The 27,189-nt window shown below is 48.2% G+C and overlaps 1 protein-coding gene across 11 annotated transcripts in view; it reads right to left on the bottom strand.

Moving 5' to 3' along the window:
* Positions 1 to 205: 205 nt before the first annotated feature.
* Positions 206 to 27,189, bottom strand: part of Trrap (transformation/transcription domain-associated protein) — a 119,751-nt gene continuing 92,767 nt past the window's right edge. For 6 of the 11 annotated variants that reach the window (XM_005397925.2, XM_013521176.1, XM_013521175.1 and 3 more), the window contains 16 exons: positions 26,840 to 26,975; positions 25,820 to 26,011; positions 22,011 to 22,239; positions 21,151 to 21,416; positions 20,558 to 20,658; positions 18,810 to 19,011; positions 16,677 to 16,841; positions 15,590 to 15,680; positions 14,216 to 14,415; positions 13,145 to 13,406; positions 8,664 to 8,889; positions 7,702 to 7,919; positions 5,523 to 5,707; positions 2,241 to 2,444; positions 1,962 to 2,156; positions 206 to 1,344 (listed from right to left, as the gene is read on the bottom strand). In XM_005397925.2, coding sequence (XP_005397982.1) covers positions 1,060 to 1,344; positions 1,962 to 2,156; positions 2,241 to 2,444; positions 5,523 to 5,707; positions 7,702 to 7,919; positions 8,664 to 8,889; positions 13,145 to 13,406; positions 14,216 to 14,415; positions 15,590 to 15,680; positions 16,677 to 16,841; positions 18,810 to 19,011; positions 20,558 to 20,658; positions 21,151 to 21,416; positions 22,011 to 22,239; positions 25,820 to 26,011; positions 26,840 to 26,975 — 3,157 coding nt within the window. In that variant the 3' untranslated portion in view covers positions 206 to 1,059. The remainder of the gene's footprint in view (positions 1,345 to 1,961; positions 2,157 to 2,240; positions 2,445 to 5,522; positions 5,708 to 7,701; positions 7,920 to 8,663; positions 8,890 to 13,144; positions 13,407 to 14,215; positions 14,416 to 15,589; positions 15,681 to 16,676; positions 16,842 to 18,809; positions 19,012 to 20,557; positions 20,659 to 21,150; positions 21,417 to 22,010; positions 22,240 to 25,819; positions 26,012 to 26,839; positions 26,976 to 27,189) is intronic. The other 5 variants (XM_005397926.2, XM_013521174.1, XM_013521173.1 and 2 more) reach the window with 3 other exon arrangements.

Here is a 27,189-nt window from a genome sequence, read left to right as displayed (position 1 = left end):
TCCTCATCATGGTGCCTAAGTACGCACTGTGCGTTTGCTTCTGACCCCGGGGCCAAGACCACCTGTGACCACAGGATCACTGTGCTGGCCCGCAGCACGCACTGTCACCAAGAAGCCATACTGAGCCACAGCCCACACTGTCCCTGCCCCCGTGGTACAAACGCCTCACAGAAACAGACACTTTAACATAAACAAGGAAGACAAACCCTTTTATAAAATATTTATTCTAAGAAAAAAAAAAAAAAATCACACTGTACAAATTTAGATAGAACACTCTCAATGCTCAGATTTATAAAAATGTGAACAGGACAAACACTGAAGGGGGAAACTTTCACCGCTGTTTTCTTTTTAAGTTAGGAAGGAACAAAAATGATTTTTCTTAGGTACAACGAGAGAAAGTGTCTAGAAGACATCCAAAGGGGCAGCAACGAAAGCACAAGATCTACTGCACCTCTCACGGGCTGGCCCTGCCCAGCGGAAAGCAGATCCAATGTGGATGAGGACGGCCTTCCCTGCGAGGCGACACAGCCTCCTAGGTGCACACCGAAGGTTCAGCAAGATTCCCAAAGCCAGCGACACGCAGCACAAGCGCTTGTGCTCACAGAAAGACCAGCCTGGGTGCTCCCGACTTCCGCTTCTCCAACACCGACTTCCGTACACTCGTCTGTACAAATGCACAGAAGCGTGGCGAGGGGTCATTTTTGGCAGAGTGAAAAAGGGACATCCAGAGTTGTTTCCTACAGTTCACTCTGTCCACTCACAGACAGAGGGAGAACCATAAAAAAGAATCCACGAAAAACCCCAGGCCAGAAACCCTGGTTCCTTAAAAAATCATTTTAAAAGGGTAGGGTAGGCTCAGCTCTGCCATCTTCAAGGGCCTCGCTGACATCCTGGGGCGGCTCCCTCCAACACTAAACTCACCCTCGTTCACACACAAACTACTGTAAAATAACTGCAGCCCTGCAAATCTGCAGGACTTCTGTAAATAAAAGTAACCAGGCAGAGAGCGGTCACAGAAGCCAGCAGCTCCTTCACATTCCGGGCGGGAGGCACTCGGGGTCACAGCCATGGGTGCCAGGCAGGGTCCATGCGGCACAGGTTGTCCAAACTGTTGGCAGCAGCCACGAGGGTGTTTACTTTGCTCTCCCCGCCTTCGAACTGGGCCAGGTTGTGCAGGCGGGTCATGATGGCGGTGACGGCTTTCTGGACCAGGGAGACCAGCTGCTGGCTGTCCATGTTCTCAGGCTGTCCAGCGGCCGAGAGAGGAGAGGAGGTATCCTCCTGCGTTTTCTTGTGCCAAGCAATGATCTCATCCCGGAGCACAGTTTTCAGAATGCCGTCCACCTGGGTGAAGGAGAAAATTAAAGGATTCGCATGTGACCAAGAACAGCCCAGGGGAGGAGCAGCTTCATGGCGAGACCCCCCGGGCCTCTCTAACCTCAGCAGCCCGGCTGGGCCATGCACCCAGCAGTCAGGTGGGAAAACTGGAGACTGTGTCGCCGCTTCTCCCAGGGGCAGGGCCCAAAGCCCATGTCCTGGCGGGACACGCCGTCACGCGGTGTCCGCGTGTGATGTGTCCTCTCTACCCAACACAGCTGAGCGAGTGCCTTCCCACGGTCAGCTAGGAGCGAATAAAACAGAGTCCATACTTTCTGCCTCACTACACCCCCGGAAGGCAGGGGCCGTCTCGCAGGGAACACGTCTGTCCCTCTATGCCAGGACCTGGTAAGGGGAAGCAAAAGCTGCTGGCGAGACCAACAGGTAGTGCTAACAGCTGGGGACATTATCCATTAGGGCATTTTAGATTCTTTCTTGTAAAGTGGATTCCTTCACATCTTGCTTCTCCCAGTGACCACCTCAGCATTTTGTCGCCTTGGTAGCAGGTGAGCCGGTCCTATAAAGCCAGTGTGTGCCGAGGAACGCGGGGCCCGTGCTTCCCAAGGGGTGGTACTGTGACCCACCTTGAAGTTGGGCTGGGCAAAGCACCGCGCGACAGCGATCATGGAGGCAGTGAGAGGGCCAGAGACACCGATGGTGGTCAGAAACTCAGAAATGTTGGGGGTGAGGCGGAAGGGAACAGGGCGGTTGGCGTCTAAGTCCCCGGTCGCGTCGTTTATATCAAATCGAAAGTAGGCGACATTCAGCTTGCCAGTGTCCTGCACGTCACAAGGGGACATATTAGGGATGTGCCAAGCAGGGTGGGGAAGGTCAGGGAGGGTCTGGCTGCTCACAGCAGTTACCTGAGCAATCTGTAACATCTCAGGGTTGAGTCTATTTAAATGCAAGACGAACTCTGCAAAGCCAATCAGCGCCAGCTGGATGGTGAACATCTTCCGGAAGGTCCAGTAGTCCGTGGCGTTGGGCAGCGTGTGCAGCGCCCACTCCTTCAGCATGCTGCGCGGCACCATGTTGCTCTGCACCTCCTTGAGAATGTCTCGAAGGACCTGAAACACATCATTCTGTGACTCTTCCAGCTGACCTTATTTTTTTCTACAAAGGGAACACTCTCAATTGCAAAATGACCTTCTCACATCAGTAAAGGAAATTTTGTTGCCGGGGAGAGGAGGGGAGCGGAAAGGAGGGAGAGGAGGGAAGAGAGCGAGACAAGGAATGAGCCAGTTGGTCCTGCCAAGAACTTTAGTGAGCTCGAGGGCAGGTCACCTGCCCTACCGCCACGTTCCCCGCAAAATCCGCACAGGTCTGAAGAGCTGATGGCCTCACGAGCAGGCTGGCTGGGAAAATCAGCAGCCTGACAGCTCCTAGTGGGCAGAATGGGTTTGGCGAGCCCCCCACCCTCACCCCCCAAAAACCTCATCCCAAATAGTGACAGTGTCACTACTGGACCCGTCCGGCGGTTCCTGCAAAGGGCGCCATTCACAAGGCTCATCTCGGACTGAACTCCAAGTTTATTCAGTGAGGACGTCACCTCCCATCAGGGACAAAGGTGCCTGAAGCAGTGATGCGGACTACAGCCAGGAGAGGAAAAGCTGGGAATGAGCTGTGTTCAACGGAATACTAGGAAACACAAAAGCAGCCAAGAGACGGGCAGAAAGTGAAGTCACGTGTATCAAGTCACTTGTGTCCAGAATATATAAAGAATTCTGAGAATTCACAATACAGAGACAAATCACCCAATTTAAAAATGGGGAAGGGCTTGTCTGTGCCAGTATTTCTCCAAAGAAAGAATATAGCCAGTAAGCGCAGACAGAGATACCTGACACCGCCAGTCATCAACACTGAGGCAGTCAGTACTTCACATCTACTAGGATGGTGCAATAAAAAGGTCACGGGACTGCTGGCAAGGACGTGCAGAACCCGTATCTACTGTGTCCACTTTGGAAAATACTTGGGCAGCTCATCAGAATGCTAGTTATCATGTGACCCAGCAACTCCACCCCTGGGTATATATTCAAGACCAAAACATCCTATCTCCACATCAGCATGTACACAAATATTCACAGCAGCATTCGTCCCAATAGAAAGTGTAAGTAACCCAGAAGTCCATCAACTGATGGGTAAACTGAACACGTATGTTACGGTGTGTGCCAAGACGTCCCCTTAAAGCCTCATGCAGTCATGGGGGTGGGGTGGGCTTCTCGTAAGTGGCTGAATCTAGAGTTTGTGACTGATTCACGGTCCAGGGCTGGGATCATGGGTGTGAATGCTAAGCCCACCTAGGGCAGGTAGCCTCCATACAATACAAGGGCCAGAGAGAGGCTTGTTCTCTCTCTCTCTCTCCGATAGCTTTTGCTGTCTTCTGCCACCATGAAGCGTTGCCCCTCTGCCATGCGCCATCCTGCCTTGGAGTCAGCGGATTACGGACTGAAACGTCTACAAACTGTGAACCAAATAAACCTTTCCCTCTTTGACTGTGGGTGTCAGGTATTTTGTCTCAGCAATGACAACAATAACTAAGATATGGCATAGTCAGTATTACTTGGCAATAATAAAGGATGAAGTACTGACACATGCTGCACAATGAATGAACCTTGAAAACATGACACTACGGGAAAGAAGCCAGACACCAAAGTTCACATATCGCATTCATGTTATGTTCGGAATAGGCAAATCCAGGGCCAGAATTGTCTGCAGTCATCAAGGGGCTGGAAATAGGAGTAGGGTTAGTAACTAAGGTTTTACAGATACACAGATGGGAGCCGGACGTGGTACTGCCTGCCCATGATCCCAGCATCTGGAAGCTGAGGCGGGAGGGCTGCAAGTTCAAGCCCAGCCTGGGCAACTCGGAATTATAGAGATCCTATCTCACAGTAAAAAAAACAGGAATGATGGTTGCATAACTCTGTGACTATACGAGAAATACTGAACTATATATACTTTGAGGGGGAACTGTACCTCACTAAAAGAGTAAAAAAACCGGGAAGATGAAGGAACAGAGTTAATAACAAAACGAACTAGATGGAGAGAGATGAGGACACAAGCTGGGATTGTTCTGTGTTGCTGCTGGTATCACTATTCCACAGGACCTGGGCAGTGTTTTTAAACTGGACCAAGGTCAATGTTTTCAAGCTGGACGCATGCTTGGTCAGTTACGCCTGCTGCTTATAAAATGGGGCTCTGACGTGAGCATGCATTTGCAGACAGAAGTCACCGGCTTAAATGGTCAAAGGCAAATCATAGCCTCGAAAATGTAATCCATTCCTTTCCCGTAAAGACCTCACAACTGCTCCTGGGCACAGAATAACCAGGCTGTGGGCTGTGCCACAAATTCCTAAGGGAGGTCACCAAAGACCCACAGTCAAAGAGGGAAAGGTTTATTTGGTTCAAAGTCTGGGCGGCCTTGGGCCCTGCCTGGGCCCTGCTGCGACATGAGACATGCACTGGTGGCCTCCATCATCCCAAAAAATCTAACTGTTCTAGACGGACTGTAACGAGCCCCTAAGCAGGACAGGGGGGTCACGGCTCCCAGCCGTGTGGCCTCTGGGCCATGTGGCACACGGCCAGAACAGTGGTCTCCTGGCGCTGCACAGAAGCGTGGACAAGCTCTTCTCAGCAATGGCAGGGGTCTGCAAACGGCGAGCAGGCCCACCGTCCCCGAGGGCTGCAGGTGATGGCTGGCCAGGACTCCTGAGGTCTGTGTGAAGCTCTTGCCCAAGGTAAGCCAGTCAACTAGGCGCGCCTGTATCTTCTGTTTTAGAAAATACGAGCGGCACAGACGTGTGCGCGTCCCGAGGCTCAAGAGCACCCTGGATGATGCGAGCATCAGGTGGGTCCAGAGACCACCAGCGGTCTGCGGCACCGCAGAGCACCGCTGGCTGCCACGCGAGCTGGCGGGAAACTGACTTTAAATTCTGATTTCTGAACTTCTTCGTAAGTACCAGGAGGGGACGTGAACTCACCAAGGTTAAGAACTTATCTTGGGCCGGTGATGAAAAGCCCACTGCAGCAAACGTGCCATCACTAAAGGCTCTGGTCACCTAACTTCCAGCACGTCACAGGGCTACTGAAGTTACTCTGGGGGAGGCAGGGACCCTCAGAGAAGGCACCCTTCCCCCCCCCCATACCTGGTGGCTGGCCTGGGTCCCCCGCGCCTGCACCGTGGCCAGCCGGTCGTAGTAACGGGAGATGGGGTTGTCGTGCTCGATGCCCTTCTTGGCACAGCGCTGCTTGTAGATCTCCACGAGGGAGAGTGACGAGGGGTTGTCCTCCACGAGGCGCATCTGTGGGGACACGGCCACAACCCTGGGAACTGCGGAGGAGAAATGGAGCAGGTTGAGGGAAAATAACCACAAGCTACTGCTTGGCTCCAGGCCCCTGGTAAGGGCTGGGAGCAGAGCTAACCTGGAATCCAGCCATGTGAGCAGAAGAAAAGTGTGCCGGGGCAATTCCACCCCACTTCCTGGGCACAGAGCACCAGGGACACTACGTGAATGACACTCACCCCGCGCTCAGAGATAGCCTTAAAAAATAAAGACACTGCCAAATGCTCGCTCTTCAGAGGCCTTCGCCCACCAGACTCAACAGAAGGATGCAGCCCTCCGGCTCTGAGGCACAGTGACCTCGCTAACTCGCCCTCTTGCTGCCTGGATGGCTGTGCTCCAGCTCTGCAGCAGAGAAGCGTTGCTCACACTGTTTCCGTAAGAACACAAAACCAGAGCGCATCCGACCGCCTGTAAATGTATCTCTATACACGGTGGCCACTGTCCAGCGTTTCAAATGCAATTTATCAGGCCACTGTTACGCAATGGCATGTATACCACGGCCACCTGCCTGAGCCCGCCAGAAGCAGCACAGCGGGAGTGCGTGGGGAGGGAGCGCCGCGTGTGCCGCTCCGGCCCCCGCATCCACACCCGCATCTGCATCCTGAGGCAGCCTCCCGAGTGAGGTTGCTTGGGGAAAGTTGGTCGACCACTGTGAACTTCTGTTTCTTCATCCAGAAAGGGGAGGACAGTAGCTACACAACAGGGTTGTTTGTGGGCTAGATGATTAAAGCAGTAGGTGACTGCTAAAGCGGAGGGGGCTGAGGGATCTCCAGAAGATGGCCTCAAAATCCAGCCTGCCCAGTGTGGGCTGCACAGAGCCTGCGCCAGTACTACTGAGGCCGTGGCAGAGAGAGTCAGGCAGTGGCGCCCCTGGGGGTGGGGTGCTGTTGGCAGGGGGCACACAGGGGACTCCTGACTTTTCTTTTTGAGACAGGGTCTCACTGTGCATCTCAGCCTGGCCTTGAACTAACTAGTTCAGGTAGTCCAGACTGGCCTCAAACTTCTAGTAATCTTCCTGCCTCAGCCTCCTGAGTGCTGGGACAACAGGAATGTGCTACCATACCTCGTAGGATGCTGACTTCTAAAGAGCAAAGGTGGCCAATTTAATCCAATGTCAGTTATGCCACAGCTGCTGGCTTGCCGCTCTGGCTTCAGTCTGTGAAAAGATCTCAAGAGGATGCCAAGGATGTACTTAAGACTGTCACTGAGAGATAACCAGATGTTTGGAAGATGGAAAGAATCCTCTTATCCACAGCTGGGATCAACACTATAGGCCGTGTTACCTGATGAAGTACACACAGCTTTTTATTATGTAAGCAAGCTTCCTTTAGACTGTTTTGAATTCACTTATTTTGATAGCTAACCAAAGGGTCAGATATTTTAGTCAAAATGGGTTGGACTACACCTCAGCCGTCAGAAGAAAGCCCCACCCAGAACTAGGCCATGAGCACCGCACAAGTTCTCCATCTTGGGGGTTATGAGCCAAAATGTGGGCAACTCAGTTATACGGACTGGGCTCACTGGTTGCTGCTGCTTAGCTCTTGCTGTCACCTGACCGTGTCTCTGGCCTTCCCGGGCTGCTAGGCTTTCCTAGACCTAGCGCTGCACTCCAGAAAGGCAGAGTCTGCAGCGCCATACACAGCACCCTGGGGCCAACATGAGGCTGAGACCTCACTGAAAACTGAAGTGCCACCAGCACACCAGGAAGCTCTTGGCTCAGCCAGGCCCACCAGGGCGGAGAGGTTCCTGGAGGACGCAAACAGGAGGCGCACGGGGGCGCCGCTTCTGCCAAGCATACACTCACTCGGCGAGATGGAAAGAACCAAGAGAGCCTCACGCTGAGCTCTCCTCCCCCAGTGAGCAGCCTGAGGCCAGGGAGCGACTCCTGGGCAAGAGCTGCGGCGTGAGGCTGGTCCTCCTCCTGAGCCCCCCTCTTCAATCTGGCACGAGCTGCTGTGCGCTCCAGGCGTGGCTCATGTACCTGTGAAAAACAAGTGCCTCTTGGTGGTTTCCTTCCTCTTCTCCAAGCAGGGATTCAGCAGGCGGAGCAGCTGCAGCACACGCTCCTCCCTCCGTGACTCTGTGAGGCAGGCGTCGTTCATGACGAGGTACGGGTAGATCTTGCCATTGTGCCCTCGGATATACAGCCTGCGGGCAGCTGTGTTGTGCTTCTGCACAATTTCCACCCTGGGCATGAACCTATTGAAGCAAGCAACCAGCAAGCATGAGCTCCAAGTCTCACTCTCTCTCCTTTCTTGAGAAGAATGCAATGTACAGGCAGGCTGTGCAGCTGAGCATCACCAATTTACCTAGACCCACCCTACTCCGAAAAGGCACAGAGATAAAGCAGTATTTTATAATGTAGCAGGCACTGGTGTGAGGCAGCCAGGAGGGTCAGCTGGCTCAGACATGATTTAGAAGAAAGGAAAACTGAGAACCGGGCACTTGGAAAAGCAGGCTACAAAGTGAGCTGAAGGCCAGCCTGAAGTGCAGAGCGAGACCCTGTCTCAAACAGGGAAGAAAAAAAAACAAAAAAACGGAAAAGCAGAGCACTATCTGATTTAGAAATAAGAACAAATGCACTGCCGTTGTTGAGGTAGGCCTCTTCGAAGTGCTGCAGATATCTCACAAGATGCAGCATGTGCTAGTAAACTCCGCAAATGTCCAACTGTGCCATGAATATTGTGACCCAAGAGTTGATAAAAGCCCGGGGACTTCATGTTGTATTAGGCTCCAGGGTGATTTGGAAAAGGTGCGTTGGAAAGCAAACCCAACATTTGCTCAGGGAGTCTAACCCGCAGGTCACAGGCCCTCTAGGGCCTCTAGAGCCCCCCGTTACGCACACTCTAGGACAGTTAATTCTCCCACTCTAGGAAACCAAGCCTGAAACACTGCCCAGAACCTACCCAGAACGCCCCAACACAGCCTGCTGGCCTCACTCACCTAGCGATCTTGATGTAATAATGTGTTGGCTTTGGCATTAGAAATTCTCCAGGAATTTCCACATCAGCTGTTTGTGCTGAGAAATTGCTCAAAAAACGACACTTTTCTTCTATGAGGAAGAATTTTGGAAGTTGCTTGGTTTTAGCCTCCAGGATTTTGATCCACTTTTTCAATTTAGAAATTAGATTATGAAGCTTCATGGATCCTGGAACACTGAAATCAAAATCTGTAAAACACAACACAATTAAAATGTTTGTAATCATATGGGCTATTTCTAATGCACCACAAAATCACCACTCAAGCATCCAGCAGCTATGACTTGGGCGTGTCCCACGCGTGGTGTGGAGCAGAACATCAAGTCTCTCGTGCTTCCCGGAGCACAGGTTACAGCCTGAAGCAGCGGGCGCCGCCGTCAGCGGGGGCCGCTCGCTCCTCTGTAGCGCAGGAGGAGGAAGAGAGATGAGCCCAACACAAAGCCCCAGGCCAGGCACAACAGCATCGCTTCAGAAGACCACAGGCCCCTCAGCAGAGACAGGAACTTGGGGACAGCCCGTGACTCCCAACGACAGCACAGGATTTGTGGCCCCAGTCACCCATCTCTGAGTACAAGCATTAACTACACCAAGGAATGAAGTTTCAAAGTCCAAGGCTAACAAGAGTACCCTACGGGAAGATGAAGGAGAAAATGGAAATACCGAGAAGGCCTCTGACAGTGACTTTATTAGAAGGAATGAAACAAGAAACCAAAATGACAAAAACAGAAGACATTGTCACTTGGGCCTTAAAAAAACCCCTGGTTAATGTAGTTCTCAGATTCTTCCTGAGACTCAATACTATAAATTAAATTAAACTTAAAAGTTCTTTTTAAACCCTCACTTTCCTTCCAGATTCTCAGCAGGGCTGGAAGACACCTCATCACTCTAACTCGCCAACGGTCAGTACTGTGAACTGGGATCCCAGGGGAGTCAGAAGGAGGCACTGTCCTGCTGCCAAGCATGGGTGATACGCCTGACGCCTCGCGCAGCGTGGGCTGTGTGACGACTGCAGATAGCTCCACGCGCCACCTCACCACAAGAGACACACATCTCTCCAGCACTGTCTGTCCAAGGGACTCTCAGGCAGTTTTCTGTACGTTCATCAGCTGGACAGACCCTCCCCTCCACTTAGCAAAGATGGCCTCTTACCCACCTGCCCTCCCTGGGGCAGCCGCATGGCTGGAGCTGATGATAAAAGAAAAGGACCAAGGGGCAAACAGCACCAGCTTAGCACGGAAAGCCGGCAAAGACCTGATGGGTGGGAGGGCCACACAGGCACCAGAGGATGGGCCATCCAAGCGCAGAACAAACCTGCCTCTACCTACCGAGTGTCACTTGTAACCCGAGAAAGAGCCAACTGGGCGCTCAGCACGCAAGTCCAGAAACAGCCCACCACGTTCTTCTTACAAAACAGCCCTTCAACAGACTGTACCAGCTGGTGCTGAACCCAGAAAAATAATCTAGATCAAAAGCCACAGAAGAATCAGGCTGTCAGACTTACTAGAAGATACGTCCCGCACACGCAACATACCGCATCTCACAGGCTCGCTGAACGGTGCCATGCGATTTGCTGTTACAGCGCATGCACCGTGAACTGCACCGGACGGTACCGCTCTAGTGCTTCACACACCTCACCGTCTCTCACATACGCAAGGCGAAGAGCACTAAGCGCCCCATCCAGCAGGGCCAGGCGCAGCCTGAGGCCTGGCTCTTCTAGGGGCCACTCGTCGCTGCCCCTGGATAAATGCACTGTGCAGTCAGGCCAGCTTATGAAAATCAGGGCATCTGCTTATGATTTTTCTCCCAGGGCATTTATCTGGTTTCCTTCGCTTTTTGCAGGGCGCAGGGTTGCTGAATGAACCCAGGACCTCAAGCATACTAAGGACACACCCTTCCACTGAGCTACCCTACCCGTCAATCCCTTACTTTCTTGTTTCTTTCATTTGAGAAACCGTCATCTCCCTCCTTTGAACTGCTCACAGCCACAACCTCATGGGAGCAGGTAGCCAGAGACATCAACACACCAGTGCAAGTGAGGGGAGACTCCCCCGGCACAGGGGTGCCAAGCCCACCCTCCGGACCGCAGGGAGCGTCGCACCTGGGGCTGCCCCTTCTCCACTGGACCTAGGTACTGCCCAGCTCCTGCCTGATCACTTCTTTAAGTTTTTAGAGTAACTACAGATTCACAGCAGTCTGCAAATAAACATGCAAGAAGCCCTGTGGAGGCTTAACCCGTGTCCTAAGCCAATGCCCTGTACAACCACAGCACGATGCAAAACCAAGAGTGACGCTGGCAGAGCCCACGGAGCTGAGAACGCATGGGTCAAGGCGCGCTCACGTGTTACCGCGCACAGTAAGTGCACTCTGCGCAGGCCGGTCTCGTGAGCGGGCTTGTGTAGCTGGCACCACCATCAGGATGCCCACCCCGACCGGCTCCAAGCTCCTGCTGTCAGCCCCTTACAGCCACACCCACCTCTTCCCCACCCCCAACATCTGGCCTACGTCACCGTTCCCAGTGTCTACAATTATTTCACGAATGTTTCACACGTAAGCATCACACAAAGCATCCTTTTGAGATTGGCTTTTTGCACGCAGCAACTGAGGCTCACCCAAGTTGCTGTGTACATGAGTAATTAACTCCTCACCGTGAGGATGGACGAACTGTACTTGGTTACTCCATTCAGAATGTTCTGAAGGTCGTTTCCCATTTGGGGCCATTATCAATAAAGCGGCTGTCAATGTTCACACACAAGTTCCTACATGCGCGGGTGCCTCTACCTCTGTGGGGTACATGTCAAGCGCTGTCTTGGAATTTTCATGCACCTCATTCCCTAACAGGGATCCCAGGGTTGAGACAAGAAAAGGGTCCCCTGGGAAGGGGTTCCAGCAGGGCGCACAGCTCTCGCCCTAAACATCTGCAGCTTGCTGCGCTCTGAGGGCTGAAAGCCTCATGACGTAACTGCTTTTGAGTTTCAGGTTTTACAGTTTTAACATCAAAATCCAGGTGCTTTGTCCCATTTCTAATTCTCCACTTCAAACTACATTTGATGCAATGATCTGACATTTTAAAAGAAAGATACAATGAGTATTATTTCTTTTAAGTAAAATAGGGTGGTTTCTATAAAATCTTCACCTCTGATGCTTCCTTTATCAGACAAGGGTGAGGGCACCACGTAAACTTCACAAGACAAAACCAAAGACAGTGAAAGCTCTCAGCACGAAAGGCAGGAGGACAGGGCTCGTGACCCACCTCCCACAGAGCCCTGTCCTCATGCAGGTTGGCTGTGTCAGCTCACACTTTTACAACAGCTCCCCCGAGCCCCGGCTGCCAGGAATGAGGACAGGCGAAGGCCGCTCCTTAGCAAGTCTCACAGTGAGTCTTGGCCCCAAGTGCCGAACAGCCTTCGTAAGTAATGGAATGCTTTCTACAGTTGCACACTACATACATGTTTATTTCTTACCGTACCCTCTTGTTTGTATTTGTTTACGGTACTGAAGATTGAGGCCAGGGCCTTCACAGTGAGACAGATCTTCAACCCTTTTTGTTTTTTATTTTGAGACAAAGTCTCACTAAGTTGTGAAGCTGCCCAGGCTGGGCTCAAACTTGTGATCCTCCTGCCTCAGCCTCCTAGAGTGCTGGGACTATAGCATGCACCATAGCAGGAGCTGGGGATGTAACTCAGTGGTACAGCTGTGGGTTCAATCCCCAGCACTACAAAATAGAAGAAAAAGGCTGGTTCATATACCTGAAAATCTAAAATTCTATGGTTAAACTTCTCAGTGAAGAATGTTTAAGACAGTTATAAAAGCAGTGATTAAGCAGAAGTGTCTCAGTTCTGAGAGACTGTACATGACAAGTCTTACTGTTACATAACCATCACTACCTGTAGGGCCGAAATGACTTGTCTGGGACTAGACTCTCCCAGGGCTCGTCCCAGGGCCTAGTACGTGCCCTTCGGGGAGAAGGCCCCAGGATAAGGGAGCCTGGGCTCATTGCCCTCGGCAGAGCTAACAACTGCACTCACCTAGGCAAAGAAAAGCGCCTCCACCTGCACAGTGACAGGTAATGGGAACATAATCTCCCTGGCACTCTGCCACCAGTCTGCTGCCACGTCTGTATCAAAGAGACACCTTGAGCCCTGCAACCATTCAATCCCAACACGTCACCTTCTAAGCGAGGGAGGGACCAATGGAAAGTAAGAGGGTCTGGCCTGAAAAGCTCCCACTTCCCAGCTCCTATCTCAGAGTTCCAAACCCCAGCCTTCAGGATGAAGAGAAGGCCTCAGGTGATGACCGCCACAGTTCCCAGTGCTCTGAGTCCCTACCTTAAACAGCCCCAGCACAGGCCCAGAACAGCGATGAGAAACATCAGTGGTATCACCAGCTTGGATGTACAAGGCCCAGGAAAAAGAGCTCTTCCCCAGGGACAGAAACAGCGACGCTCACCCGTTGTGAACTGGCCCTTCAGCTTCTGGAAGACGGGGTCCTGCGCCGTGGCCTGTGCTCGCCGGGCCAGAGACTCGGAGGCTGCACTGGAGAACATGGTCGAGACGTTGGACACGTTCTCCAGGCCCACTCCGAACGTGCTCACCAACTTCTTGACAAAGTTCAGGGTGTGGGGTGTGATTTTGGCATCAGACACCGCCCCACTTTTCTCAAAGGCAACAGAGTAACACTTTGCCAGGCCCTGTTGGAGTTGCCTGAGCACCTGGAGGAAGACAGAGCAGGGACGGTCACCCGAAGAGAGCAGGCAGCCAGTTCAGGGCATCTGTCACTCACGGCCCCTTGCCCCAGGGTTGTGCTGCGGCCACACGGCACTGAGGAGGTGTAAATCAGCGTGCGCAGAGGAGCAGCAATGCCGGTGCATGACCCTGCGAGCCCCTGACCGAAGCCTTGAACGCTCAGTGAAACAAAGGAGAAAACTACGTCTTCAAGACACACACACCCACCTGGTGATTCACCACAGACGTCTCCTTTTCATGCAGCCTGGATGCACCTGTCCACGTGTACACATGCAAGACCTGAGCACCGGTGACCAGCTGGCCTCGGGGCCCAACCAGACAAACTGCTGGGCAGCGAAGTATACGCGAGTTTGCCATCAGCTTAGGCACACAAGATTAAGCGGGTGGCCCAGCTGCTGGACAGACCCCGAGGAACAAAGTCCCACTCTGGAAGCTGTGACTGCACGTCACCTACGTCACTGCTCTCGCTCACACATGGCCGCCACCTGGTCAACCAGTGGCCCTTCAACAGCCGAGGGCACAGAAGTGGGCAAAATAAGCATTGTAACAGCAAGAAGAACTTCCTCAATTTCACCCTTTTCTTCTGAAGTCATCTGCTTCAAATATTTGAGGCTGTACTACTGTGCAGAAATTAACTACTTACCTGGTCTGTAGTTAAATTCAGCAGCAAACAAAAAATGATCAGGCAATTAAATATAAACAACGTGGCCGCGGAAGCATGCAGAACTCCGCCTTCTGCCCACAGGTAGCAGCAGGTACAGTCAGCCCCACATACCTCTTCATGCCAGTTCTCTCTGAACCAAACCATCTGATCAACGATGCCTTCCAGGGAAGACAGAAGGGTGGGGTGGAGCTCTCGCTGCATGTGCATGATTCGGCTGCAGCGCCACATGGGTGCTGTTGCTCTTATGGGCCCTGGATCTGATGCAGAATGGGACTGGTTACCCACTGAACTTGGCTGCTGCTGTCCAGAATCTGAGAGCAACACACACAACGCCAATGTCAGTGTAAAACCAACTGATGCTGAGCTCGGAGCTCTACGGGACCCACTGGCCAAAGGAACGCTGGTTCCTGCCGGTGTAGGGTTTGCCACAGGACCGTCTCCCCCAGGAGGCCGCGGAGAATGCGCTGGCTCTAAGGGCAGCTGTGCCCGCCGGCTGAGGGACAAAAGTGAGCGCGCGGAGCGCCGAGGCGGACGTGACCGCAGCCTGCCTAGCATGCTGCGCGGAGGATGTGCTCCGCACGTTCACTTCTGCCTTTGCTGCACGTTTGAAAGTTTTAAAGAAAATGTTTAGAAAAGTATTTCATAGCGTGTTCCTCATACTGAAGTTCAAAGCATCTACAAGTAATTAATAAGCGACTCTCCATTTTTCCTCCAAGAAAAGCAAACCGCATTTGTAAAATGTTTTCAAAAAAGACACTTATTTTCTCTATGACAAACACACACTCTTCCTCCCCCGTTCTCTGGCTTTCGCTTACTATACTTAGACTTGAAATTAAAAAAATCTTATTTCAAATGACCAAGACAGGGAGCTGAAAGGTGCTGCGTGCTGTTCCCGCACCCCACCTCATCTTATTAACCTGCAGCACAGCCAATCTGGCGTGTGAAGCCTGTGAAACAACGTTCCTGAAATGGCCGACCAAGTCCCATGCTCAGCAGTACCTGATACCCTTCATTAGGTTCTTCCTTTATACAGGAAGGCTGTTCAATATAGATTAAAAGCGTTCTATTCTGAATTAATTTTTCCAAATAGCTGGCAAGACTGCAGACTCCGCTGACAGATGAAGAGATCCCTGTAACCCTGAACAATGCACAGGCACACAGTAGTGGACTTTCGCACTGTCTTCTAGGGTTCCCTTATTACTAAGGAGAAGGTGAATTTTACAATTCTCTATAGTTAAAATCTTCACAGATTTGTTTTCTGCCTGTGAATCAGTCACTCAGATGAACACCCCACCACACTGTGGCAGAGAGGAACCACACCCTTCACTCAGAGATCAGGCTTTGTCCTCTGGCCCCTCCATAGAGAAGAGCCTGGCCACATGTAAGCAGGGAGCTGTGGCGGGTGTGTCTGCAGTCCTGGAGACAAGGGACACCCACGCAATGAGTCCCTCAGCTCCTAGTCAGCCAGGCCCACCCGGAACGTACCGCTCTTGTAGCGCTCCCGCTGCTCTATCTTCAGGGTCAGGTATAGAGTCCGGATGGGAAAGTAGACTGCTTGGGGATACACACGTCCAACCTGCTCGGAGACAGGAAATCACATACAGCATTGCTCTGCACTATGCTATCTAGATGAAGACAATTTCTACTCAAAATAATTGATACTAAGCTGAAAATGGGTTTCTGGTCTGCACTTGGACCAAGAAAGAAAATAACTGCATGATCTAACCCACAAGGCTGGGTTAAGCAAGAGATGAGATTTCCTGTTTAGCTTTAAAAGACGTAAGACAGATCCACACTTGCACTTAATTCCGTCCAGATCAACCACATGTTCATCTCATTCAGTAAAAGTAAGGAAGACAAAACACACAAGTTCCTGGTCCTCCAAGTATTACACAGATGATGCCCCTGAGTGCCAGCACATTCCAAATCACACGGTTGCTGTACTACTCATTCAAGAAATTATGTGATTCTATACACACAAACACGAAGGTTCTACGTATGCCACAGTATCTAAACATCTACTATTTTGGTTCTTTATCTCAGTCTTTTCAGAGAGGGATATTCTGGAACCATTCTCAAAGATGGTTACATAAGAACACTCTACGGGTCTATGGGACTGGGACTTATCCAATTCCAGATCTTGCCAAAAAACTGCTGGTGTCTTACAGGTGCAGCTCAACTGCACCAAGGCTGATGGCCACAAGGAAGTAACAGTCCCAAGGGCACGTGAAAAGCTCCTGGCAGAGGAGAGGAAATCAGATGAGAAATGCCAACCAGACAGTAACTTCACGAGACCGCCAGCAATCTTCCATTTAATACAAGTTTGTTTTATCACATGTGGGAAGACATTCAAGCAAAGAAATTACAATTTCACAACAGTGCAAGGCTTTATCAGCTACCTCATCTCAACCCTGAGTATTCTTCATAACTTTCTGTGTTTTATAATAGATAATATCTAAAAATGTACATCTTGAGCTATTTTCAATACCTTGAGTATTCAAATTTAACTTTCTGGAAGAACGCAAAACAGAGACAAAATTATTTTGTAACAGAGACGTCTTGTGATGCCCACCTGGCTAATGAGGTTCAGAAGCAACTTGCCCTCAGAGCCAACCAGGCAGGTGAGCAGCTGCGGAATCCAGGCCAGCCACTGGATGGGCGGCACGCCGATGCAGTACTTGTCAACGGCATCTGCCAACGTGTTTTTGTCATCATCAAAACTCAAAAGCCACAGCACCTAGCAGAGAGGAAAAGTTCTACAGTTGAAAGTCAATTCTGAGGCTTTCAAAGAAGTGGCTTTTTATGCAACTTAAAAGTGCCACATGAGCAGGGAGGGCATGGTGACATACTGCCTATAAACCCAGCTACTCTGCTGGCTATGGGGGAAAATATCTACTGTAGGGCCAATTTATTGCCAAACTTAACATATAAACGTTACAGTTAAATAAAACCTACAATTTGAATACAGTTTTTTTCTTGATTTAACTGTAATGACAATTACCAACTGATCCAGTCCACCAGCTGGCTGTGACCTGTGGCTCCGAGAAAGCAACAGGCAAGTGGCCTAGAGCGTACATGGATGACCTGCTCACATGCGTGACCTCATCAAACAGCAGACTGTTGCTACAATCGCAAGTCATCATCACCCTAGCGCCAGGGAAATCGTGCTACAGCACGGAGCCCACGGGCACCTGAAACACTCGTATCTAGAGACAGACAACTGCAGGGTCGGATCCAGGTAGCGTTTCCGTCAGTAGGTTGGGCTGGCTTTCACTTCCATGTACACTGCTGACGTACGTTCCAAATGCTGATGTTAAGACTTTAACGGATAACACAGGAAGGACAGAACAATTTATTCCTAAATTTTCTACAAGAATTAAGAGGCATGATAAAAAATAAATGTTTGAACTTTTGAAAACGTATTACGTGGGCCGGGGATATAGCTCAGTGCGACAGCGCCTGCCTAGCAAGCACAAGGTCCTGAGTTCGATTTCTGGTACCAAAAAAAAAAAAAAAAGGGCAATTTATGGTAATGTATCTGTTACTATAATACTTTGAGAATCCTTCCCCTTCCTTTGAACACACTCATTCTATGCTTCTTGTCACTTTGTGAAGCAATTCTAAAAAATCCTTTTTCAAGTCTTTAGTTGCATTGTCATGGATGCCTCAATGTCCTGAATCAATTCAACACATTTATCTTTTATGGTCATTTTGATTTTGGAGATGAGCTATGAGTCACATAGTGTCCCACTGAGTGACCAGGGTGAATGAAGACCCACTTTTCTTAAGGAGCCTGTCTTTCTGCTGGATTGCACTAGCTAGCAAGATTCACTGTATTTTTGATCAGTCAGGACATTCACAAAAGAGGACTTTCAGAACTGCTTCAGAAAGAGGTAAGAATAATGGGATAAGAATGTACAAAACGGAAAGGGAAGAAAGAAGGATTAAGATTTGATATGTGTTATGTACCACTTCCCCACGCTGAGTGTATTCATTATGTATCTCAAACAAGTACCAATTAAAAAAAAAAGTAAAAAATAAATGTTGAAAGCAAGAGAGAATATTTTGAGGGAGATTAATGGCAGTCTGTCTGATATTGTAACAAATTTTTAAAAATTTAAACATTTAAGTTAAAATGTTTTAAAAATTTAAAAATTTAACATTTAAGTTAAACTTAAAAATTTAAACATTCACTATACTTCAACCATGCCAGGTATTTCTGGGTTTTATTTATCTGCTAACAAGGGAAGAAAGAAAGCAATCTGAAGAAATCTCCATCTTGAGAGTTACACCGGGGGCAAGCCTACGCCTACCACCCGCTCCATGCTCAGCAGTACGCGGGGGGCACTGCATGGAAGGAGGTCACCAACAGCCATCAAGAGGGCGCCAGGCCTGTGACTACGGGTGCCGAGGAAGCGCAGCCTCGCTCCAGCCCCTGCTGCCGAGGAGTGCAGTTCAGGGTGTGACGCCAGACAGCATGCGACACAGAGGCCTAAGACAGACTCTAGGCAAGGCTCTGCCCAGGTCTCGGTTTTTTCAGCTTTAAGCTGGAACTTTGAAGAGTTCCAGGTTAAAGAGTGATGGGAATTTATACAATAAGGCAGGAAATCTGGCCTCACATGCTGTGCAGATTAGTGAATTGTAGGTAGGTCTTAATCTAAACACAGGGATGGGCTTTTATTAAAACTCATTCTTTTGGCCTCACCTTTGCCAAGTATTTTCTCGATTTGCTTTCATTCTGATGCCGACACGCATGCAGGTAACAGGTAATAGCAGACACCCCAAGATGCAGCTGCCGCTCCTTCACGAAGATGTTCTCCAGGTAGTCGCCCCACATGGCCCAGGCTTTCACCAGCACGTCATGCATCTGCACAGCTGCCGAAAAGGCTTTGTTTGCTTCCTCTGACCTGTGGGGAGCACACAACATGAAACTGACCATTCAAAGTGAACATTTCGTGGTACTGAAAACATTTATGCTGATGTACGACTGCCTCCTAAGCAGTTACTTTGATCCCGCCCCAACTTCAAGACTCTGCTGACCACTAACCTGTTGCCTCTCCAGGTTTATCTATTTCGCATATTTCCTATCCATCAAATCATACAACCTAGGATCTTGAGTTTGGCGTCTTCCACTTAGCATAGTGTTTCTGAGGTTCATCCATGTTGGAGCATGTGTTAGAACTTGTTTCTCTTCTATAAGTGAATAATATTCCATTACATGTAAAGACTATATTTTGTTTATCTACTTGTGTTGCTTCCACATTTGAGTCGGGCTATCATGACTAGTACTGATGTAAACACTCTTGAATGAGTCTCATTTCCATTCTTTTGGATATACACCAACGCATGGAATTGCTGAGTTACATGGTGATTCTACATTTACTTTTATGTGAAGCTGTCAGTCACAAAAGGCCACATATTGTATAAGTCTATTTATATGAAATGTTCAGAATAGGCAGACCCACAGGGCAGAAAATAGATTGATGGATGCTAAGAGAAAAGGGGAAGGAGAAAGGAGTGACTGCTAATAAATATGGGGTTTCTTTTTTGGGATGACAGAAATGTTCTAAAACCAGCTATTGGTGATGGCTGTACATTATAAATAGCCTAAGTCACTGAACTATACACTTTCTTTTTTTTTTTTTTTTTTTTTTTTTTTTTTTTTTTTCTCCGGTACCGGGAACCGAACTCACGACCTTGCGCTTGCCAGGCAAGCGCTTTTTGCCGCTGAGCTAAATCCCCAGCCCCTGAACTATACACTTTCAAAGCATATATTTTTTTTGTCTTAGGAGTGTATAAAGCACTCTCAAAAAAGACAAGATGTTTCTATCTTGGCAAAATTTACTTTTTTCAAAAATAAGCAAAAAAATGCAACCCCTATATTTTCACTGAAAATGTGAAAAGTGGGTATGAGAGCCTGTGAGTGGCAACTGGCACCTCACCAGCGGCTTCCTTCTCCAAAACAGGGTTTGGCAATCTTCGCTAACTGGTGGCAAATGGCTCAGGTTTGAAGACTGCGTAATTTCTACCACGACTGTGGTTACAGGGTGAAAGTAGTGACGGATGATGTCAGTGAGCACAGACATGCTCTAATACCACTTCTTTTCCGAAAACCAGAGCTCGGCTGCATTTGGCTACAGTTTACTGACTTAACCCACGGAGGAAACAAGTCTACTCCAATAAGGCAGGTGAGAAGTAGGGTGCTGGGAATCCATGACACCTACAGTCCTATCATCAGCATCTTTATGAACTTGTTAATACCACATATCAGGCAGGCTATCACTCTGTTCCAAGTTACTCTGTGCAGAAGTACAATACTAAGAAATCACACCAATAACCATCACGAAACCACATCTCTTTCTAGCTTGAGATTTCCAATGGCTTCCAGTTCCAACTATTTAAATAATCCAGTGGGTGCTTTTCTATTACCTGCTTTCAATATAACATACATACTTGTTGATCTGAGCCAAGAACATTCCTTTCAGGGCATAAAATTCAGCTGTCATCTCTTTTGTGAAGTACTTCAAATTTGTAGATTCAATAACCTCAAGGCCCTGTTTAAAGACAAAGAAATGAGTAGAAAATTACTGAAATTTCCACGTAACATAAAAACTTCGCAAAGACAATAAACACTGTAAGCTACTGACAAATGTGCTTTAACGTGAATATCTGCTGACTGATAGGCACTGTCTCAACTGAGTCACTGGAGGTCAAACAATCTTAGATGCAGATTATTTCCTGCTACTCTTCATATGACTAGTCAGATTCACTTTTCTAACCTATTTTTATGAATATAGTCCAAATCTACCTGTCTCACATGCTACAATCTTTCTTTCCTTGAACGTGTTAACCATGGTGTCACTCAAATAATCGAGCGGCTTCCCTTTTCATTTCCTGTTGAGGAAGGACTTCCCCAACACTAAGACCGTGTGTATGAAGTTCCAACCCTCCTTCTGTATCACGTGACCCAGAGCCCGCTAGTGCACTCTCCTTCTCCACTGGTCTCTGTGTGCAGGAGGGGACTGTGGTGGCCCATTAGGCCCTACCTGCATGCATTCGTTTTTGCCCATCACTCCTGCCAGCTGGAGGTAGCATTTAACTTGCTGTCGAATCTTCTGGAAGCAATCCACGATGGGAACGGTTGGGATGGTGTGAATACGACTTAATATATCCAGTGCGACATTGACCAGTCCTTGTTTCCGGGCGATTTTCCCATACTGGATGATTGCTGAAGCTGATGCATGAACCCCGAGCATAGCGTTATTTGAGCTTGGATCGTGCTGAGAGCTATTTTCATAAGCAGTTACAATGGCTAGAGGGTAAGGAAATGAGTTATTAGTCCATGTCATGTTTTTACTCCACAATAAGGCTTCAATAAAAACTGGAAAACACATACATGGCTTATGAAAACAGGAAGCTCTGTGATAAACCCTCGTCACTTTTCTTTGTACTTTACAAGTATGCCACAAGTAAGTTATAAAATGTGCAAACTACACAGTGGAGCATGACTGACTTAGCTAAGTAAACAACGAGGTCACAAAGGTTGTCCTAAACACATAGATGCCCAGCAGGTTTAGGGGATGAGCCATGGGACTAAGAACACCAGAAACAGCTACACAGAGCCATCGAGAACAGCTGCTACTGGGCAGGACCTTCGAGGCAGAGTGCTACCATCTGGTGCCCCATCCCACTAGTGAGGCACTCAGTGTCCGGAACAATTCTCTTCTAATCAAAAAATGTAAGGAGTGGGGGATGACTTCGCAACATCCTTCCCACTTCATCTTTTTCCCTCAGCAGTATCACCTCAACCTACCATATCTAACCCAAAACAGAACATCTGGGAAAAGGAAAAAATAAAACAAAACAAAGACATGAAACCAGCACAGCGGGGCATCTGGAAAATTACATGATGAATGCATGCCGGACCAGGTCGGTTTACCCTGGTAATGGTGCTGCCTCCACATGAAGATGCTGCTCCAGTGGGACAGGTCGTCAGACACGATGGGCAGCCGGTTCCTCCAGGTCTTCACCACCGTCTTCATGTCATGGAGGCTGTTGTTCCTCCCCAGGTTGGTCGGCTGTAAACCTGCATTGATTTGTGCCGCTTCCTGAAGTTCAATGATTTGCTGGGCTGCCTGATGGGACCAGCATAAGAGATTCCACGTTTCAGGAACAATGCAGGAGAAAACAAACCAGTCAACCAGCAACTGAACTGCTGTAAATATCTTATGATACAATTACCAAGGCAGCAATCTATACAGGTACCTTAGACTCCACCTTTAATGTACCCTTCACACCATGCACTAACTGCTCAAGATTCTCCCAGTGTGAACACCTCAGCTTATGGTTCATGTGAGCTATGGGACTGGGAGCCAATGGCACAGAACTAACCCTTGCTAATGGGCACTCCTAAACTACTCCTTTTTCTCTGATGTATTCCTGAGAAACTTGAAGGCCACACACACCCCCTCCTTTTGAAAGTGAAATAAAAAATTTAACATAGGTCCTCGACCACTGATTTCACAGCAGGTAGAAGGACTCAGCAAACTCAGAGGTAGACCAAATTGATGTTATATAGTCGAAGGAACAGAAAGAAAACACAGTGGAGAAAAATAGGGGCCTGTGGGATGCCATCACGCTGACCAGCACACTCAATGATTGCCACAGAGGAGTGAGGTGAAAGAGAAAGAATATTTGAAGAAATAATGGCCCCAAATAGCTCAAATTTGATGAAATTATTTGGAAAACATGTAATTTTTGTTCTTCAAAGGATGACATCAAGTAAGAAAATGTACAGAATGGGAGAGCATATGTGTAAATCTAATAAGGAACTTTCACCCAAAATATATAAAGAACTCTTATGAATGGGTAATAAAGACAATGCAACTTAACAGCGGACAAAAGATCTGGCCATTTCCCCCCAAAATGTGTATAAACCACCAGTGCTAAACATTAGGGAAACACAGCTCAAAAACACTGTTTGTTTATTTATTTTGAGGCAGGGTCTCGCCATGTAGTTAAGGCTTGCCTCCAACTCACTATGTTACTCAGGCTGGCCTCCAACTCTCAATCCTCCTGCTTCAGCTTCCCAAGGGCTGGGATTACAGGTGTGCGCCACTGTTTTTTGAGCTAGGGTCTTGCTGTAATACACCTACACTCTCACATTCACGGCAGTATTATTCACAGTAGGTGTTTTACAGTGTGCCACAGTTCTCCTTCCATTCATCTTTTGATGGACACAAGCTGATTTCATACCTGGCTACTGTGAACACTGTTGATAATATTTCACTTATATGTGGATGTTAAAAAAGCCAAATTCATAGAAATAGACTAAAACACTGGTCACCAGAGGCTGAGGGAGAACAGTGTGGAGGGGCGAAGGGAAAGGTTAATAGAATGAAAATTGGTAAGTTTTAGTTAGAAGGAATAAGCTTTAGTGATTTACTGCAGCTAATGATAACTATAACAAATGATGCATGCAAGAATTTTTCACCTCCAAAAAGTTTTAAATATGTAAGGTAATCAATTTGCTAATTTATGTAACCAACGTATTAGTATAAACACACACATACACAAAAGCACAATGCACTTCATAAATGTATACAATTATTTGTCAATTCAAAAAAGTCGTAGCCAGACGTGGTGGCACAAGCCTAGGGTCCCAGCAAGTCAGGAGGCTGAGGCAGGCAGATCACTTGAGCCCCTGTGTTTGACGCCAGCCTAGGTAACGTGGTGAGATTCCCATTGCAAAAAATAGTAGAGTAATTATCAAGGGCTGGGGATGTAGCTCAGTGGTGCAGCACCTGCCTGGCAAGTGTAAGGCCCTGAGTTTGATTCCTGGTACAAAAAAAAAGTACTTATCAAAACAATCAAAATGAAGTGCTATTATAGCTTACTAAATGCATTTTTACGGGTACTGTCTGTTTTCTGTAAATTTCTTAGTTATAATGCTGGTTAGTAGTGCAGTTGAGAGGTAGGAATTATTGCTTTAAATGGAGTCAATTTGTTCATAAACAACTAATTTATAGATTATCAACTACGAGAAAGCATTGAAAGAGAAATAAAACTGCCTTTAGCTATACCTCTAAAATACCAAATCACAATTGTATGTGAAATATTTAATGTTTCAGACTTGAAATACACTGCACAATAATTCCCCGTTATTTAGTCATAATTAATTCTTATTATTCGCACTTGATTTTCTTGCACTAACACATTTACTAGCTCTTAAATATAATCTTCCTTCTATTTTCATACAAAAATAACTTTCCCAACAGCTACAGGAATAGGCAGCCCACCTTTACACTTTTAGAGGATACAGTCTACACCTAAGAAAAAGCTTTAGAATATTTTAATACCCTGGACTACAGCTACAACGTATTTGCAAAATACATGTGACTTTAGGGTATGCCTTCAGGAAAAGCAAAACCATCAGAACAAAATTTTCTCAACAAACTGCTGATCCACTGTGAAGAAGACTGCTGGATCAGAGTATATTAATAAGCAACTACACTGCTATGGTATGAATATGGCTTGTCCTTTCTAAAACTCATGCTGATTTAATCTCTGACAAATTAAAGGTATTAAGAGGATAGAAACTTAATCCAACTATGAGGTTTTGAGATGGGCCTTTGAGAGATGACTGGGATTGGCTGGGGTCATCAGGGTGGATCCCCATGACTGAATCCTGCTGGCTATGTAAGACAGACTAGAGCAAGCAAACACACACACACACACACACACACACACACACACACACACACACTCACACGCTGTCTCTTACTATCTGATGCTCTGTATCACCGAGGGACTCTACCAGCTAGAAGCACATCATGAAATGTGCCCAGTGTGAGGTACTATATTATTAACAAAAACCAGGCTAAGATATATACACTGCAATTTACATCTCAAAACTACTTTTTCAATAGAAATACAAGTGTGACCATGCAGAATCACTACCATAGTGTCCGCCCACAGTTTCACTCAGGCCTAGCACTGGTGGCCGCTCTGTACTGCACACCAGAGATAAAACAGGGACACAGGCTGGCACAGCCCCGGAGACGCACACATGGAGTCTGAGCAGTGGATGTCTTAAAATCTGAGCAGCTGAAGAGTGGCTGGTGTGGCTGGAATGAACTGTCAGAATCAGTGCAGATGGTGCAGAAGTTAGAGCAAGGGCCATTAAATAGCAGCATTAAGAGGCTTGAAGTTGGGACCTTTTGGACTAAACAGTGGCATCACACTGCTGATGGTACAGTCGGCTCCAAAGACAACCTCTAAACTAAGCAAAACTCAGAACCATCAAAAGCACTTGTGAGAATGTTTTCAGTTACCAGGACCTTAAATCCTCCAAAATTTCCAAAACTGAGAAGCAACGTTTTTTTCCCACTCCGTATTTTGACTCTGATGATTTTAATTTTTTTTTTTCTGTCTTTTTGAGACAGTGTTTCACCATATAGTTCAGGGTGACCTCGAACTCGCTTTTAGCCTAGGCTGATATTGAACTCAAAGCAATCCTCCTGCTCAGCCTCCTGAGTGCTGGGATTATAGGCAGGCGCCACCACGTCTGGCTGACGATGAATTTAAACGGAAAAAGAACAGGACCAGGGGAAGAGTTTCCTCTACTGTCCAGCTGAGTCCATGGACCCTGCCCAGACTCGAGCTGCTGGGCTGCTGGGTGCTGAGGCTGTGCTCAGGTCAGGGAGCTGCACCTACCTGCAGAAGGGGCGTGTGCACATGGGACACTACGTGGGGCAGCCGCCGCCACTCACGGATGGCCAGGCTGCTGGCCATTTCCACCAGGCGCTCGATGAAGCTAAGCTGCTGCTCTTCAGGGTGGCAGATGGCCAGGTATCCGCGGTACATGTTGACCTTCCACGCCATCTCTTTTGGGCAACTTACTTCTACCTGCAGTGAGAGATTGCATAGGAAGTGATGGGCATTCTTTCCTCACCATAAAAGGTCAAACATGAAAAAGTTCAATTTCTTATGGGCAAATATATAAAGCAATAAACAAATTGTATGACTATAGGTACAAACTTACTTTCTTTAGAGAAGTCATGTGTTTATTTTAGACTGTCTTTTCTGGACACTCTCCACTGGTGAATTCTAGCATGTGGCCAACCCGTCTAGCTACAAAAGCACATCACATAAGCAGCTATAAAAGCTGCCCGGAGGGAAAGCAGGAATCGTACCCCTGTGCCCACTCCCCATTACGCACTAGAATCCTCACGAAGTTTCGTTTAAAACAAACATGTGTAACTGAAACTAAGTTAACTAGTCAGCCTTACTCACATTACACATTTATCAATTCTACCAATGTAACAGATTCTGAACATGACACTATTTAATTCAACAAATTCTGACGGGCATCAGCAAATGCGCCAGGCCCTGGCTATTCTGGCTCATCCTCTCTGTTACTCAGTTCCAGTGTTTGTAATAACACTATCAATTCTGACCTTCCAGATTTGTCTAAGTATTCCCTTTATCCTCGGGGTCTAAGGTCTCCATGCCTGGCATTCCTAACTGTAACTGAATGATGCTACTTTATAATTTCACTCAAATTTAGAGGCAGCATTAGAAAAAGCAGAAGGAACGCTTCTGTCCCCAGAGCTGTCTCTCAACTCAAAAATGCTCAGCTATGTCTAAGGAGAAATCTCCAAGAGACACAGAGCTCCTCCTGTGAGCCAGGCAGCCCAGTCTCCACTGACAGACCAGGAGCAGGAGGTCTCTCACCTGCACCAGCGCCTCCTTCATGGCAGTCCAGTTGGACACCCTCCAGGCACATTCCAGGACGAGGTAGGGGTTTATGTGACCTTTGGACTGGCCGTACTCTGTCAAGGCCTCCCACTGGTTCAGCTCCTTGGAGCACCTGGAAGACCCAGGGTGGAGAGCAGGGCTTAGACAACAGCATCTGCCGGGCTTGAGAAGGCGAGGTTAGGGTTTGAGGTGGTGATCCTCACTACAGAGGGAAAGCATGCCGCAGGGGAGACTGCTACGGGAGGCCCGGTGGGCTTCACTGCGAGTGAACCACTTACCCCTCCTTGGTTACTAAAAACTGCATACCGTGCACCCAGAAGCCCAGA

Source organism: Chinchilla lanigera, unplaced genomic scaffold, assembly GCF_000276665.1.
Source record: "Chinchilla lanigera isolate Chin_1 unplaced genomic scaffold, ChiLan1.0 scaffold00059, whole genome shotgun sequence".
Lineage (NCBI taxonomy): Eukaryota > Metazoa > Chordata > Mammalia > Rodentia > Chinchillidae > Chinchilla > Chinchilla lanigera.
The sequence above is the reverse complement of the archived record's forward strand: the minus strand, read 5'-3'. Positions and strand labels throughout refer to the sequence as shown.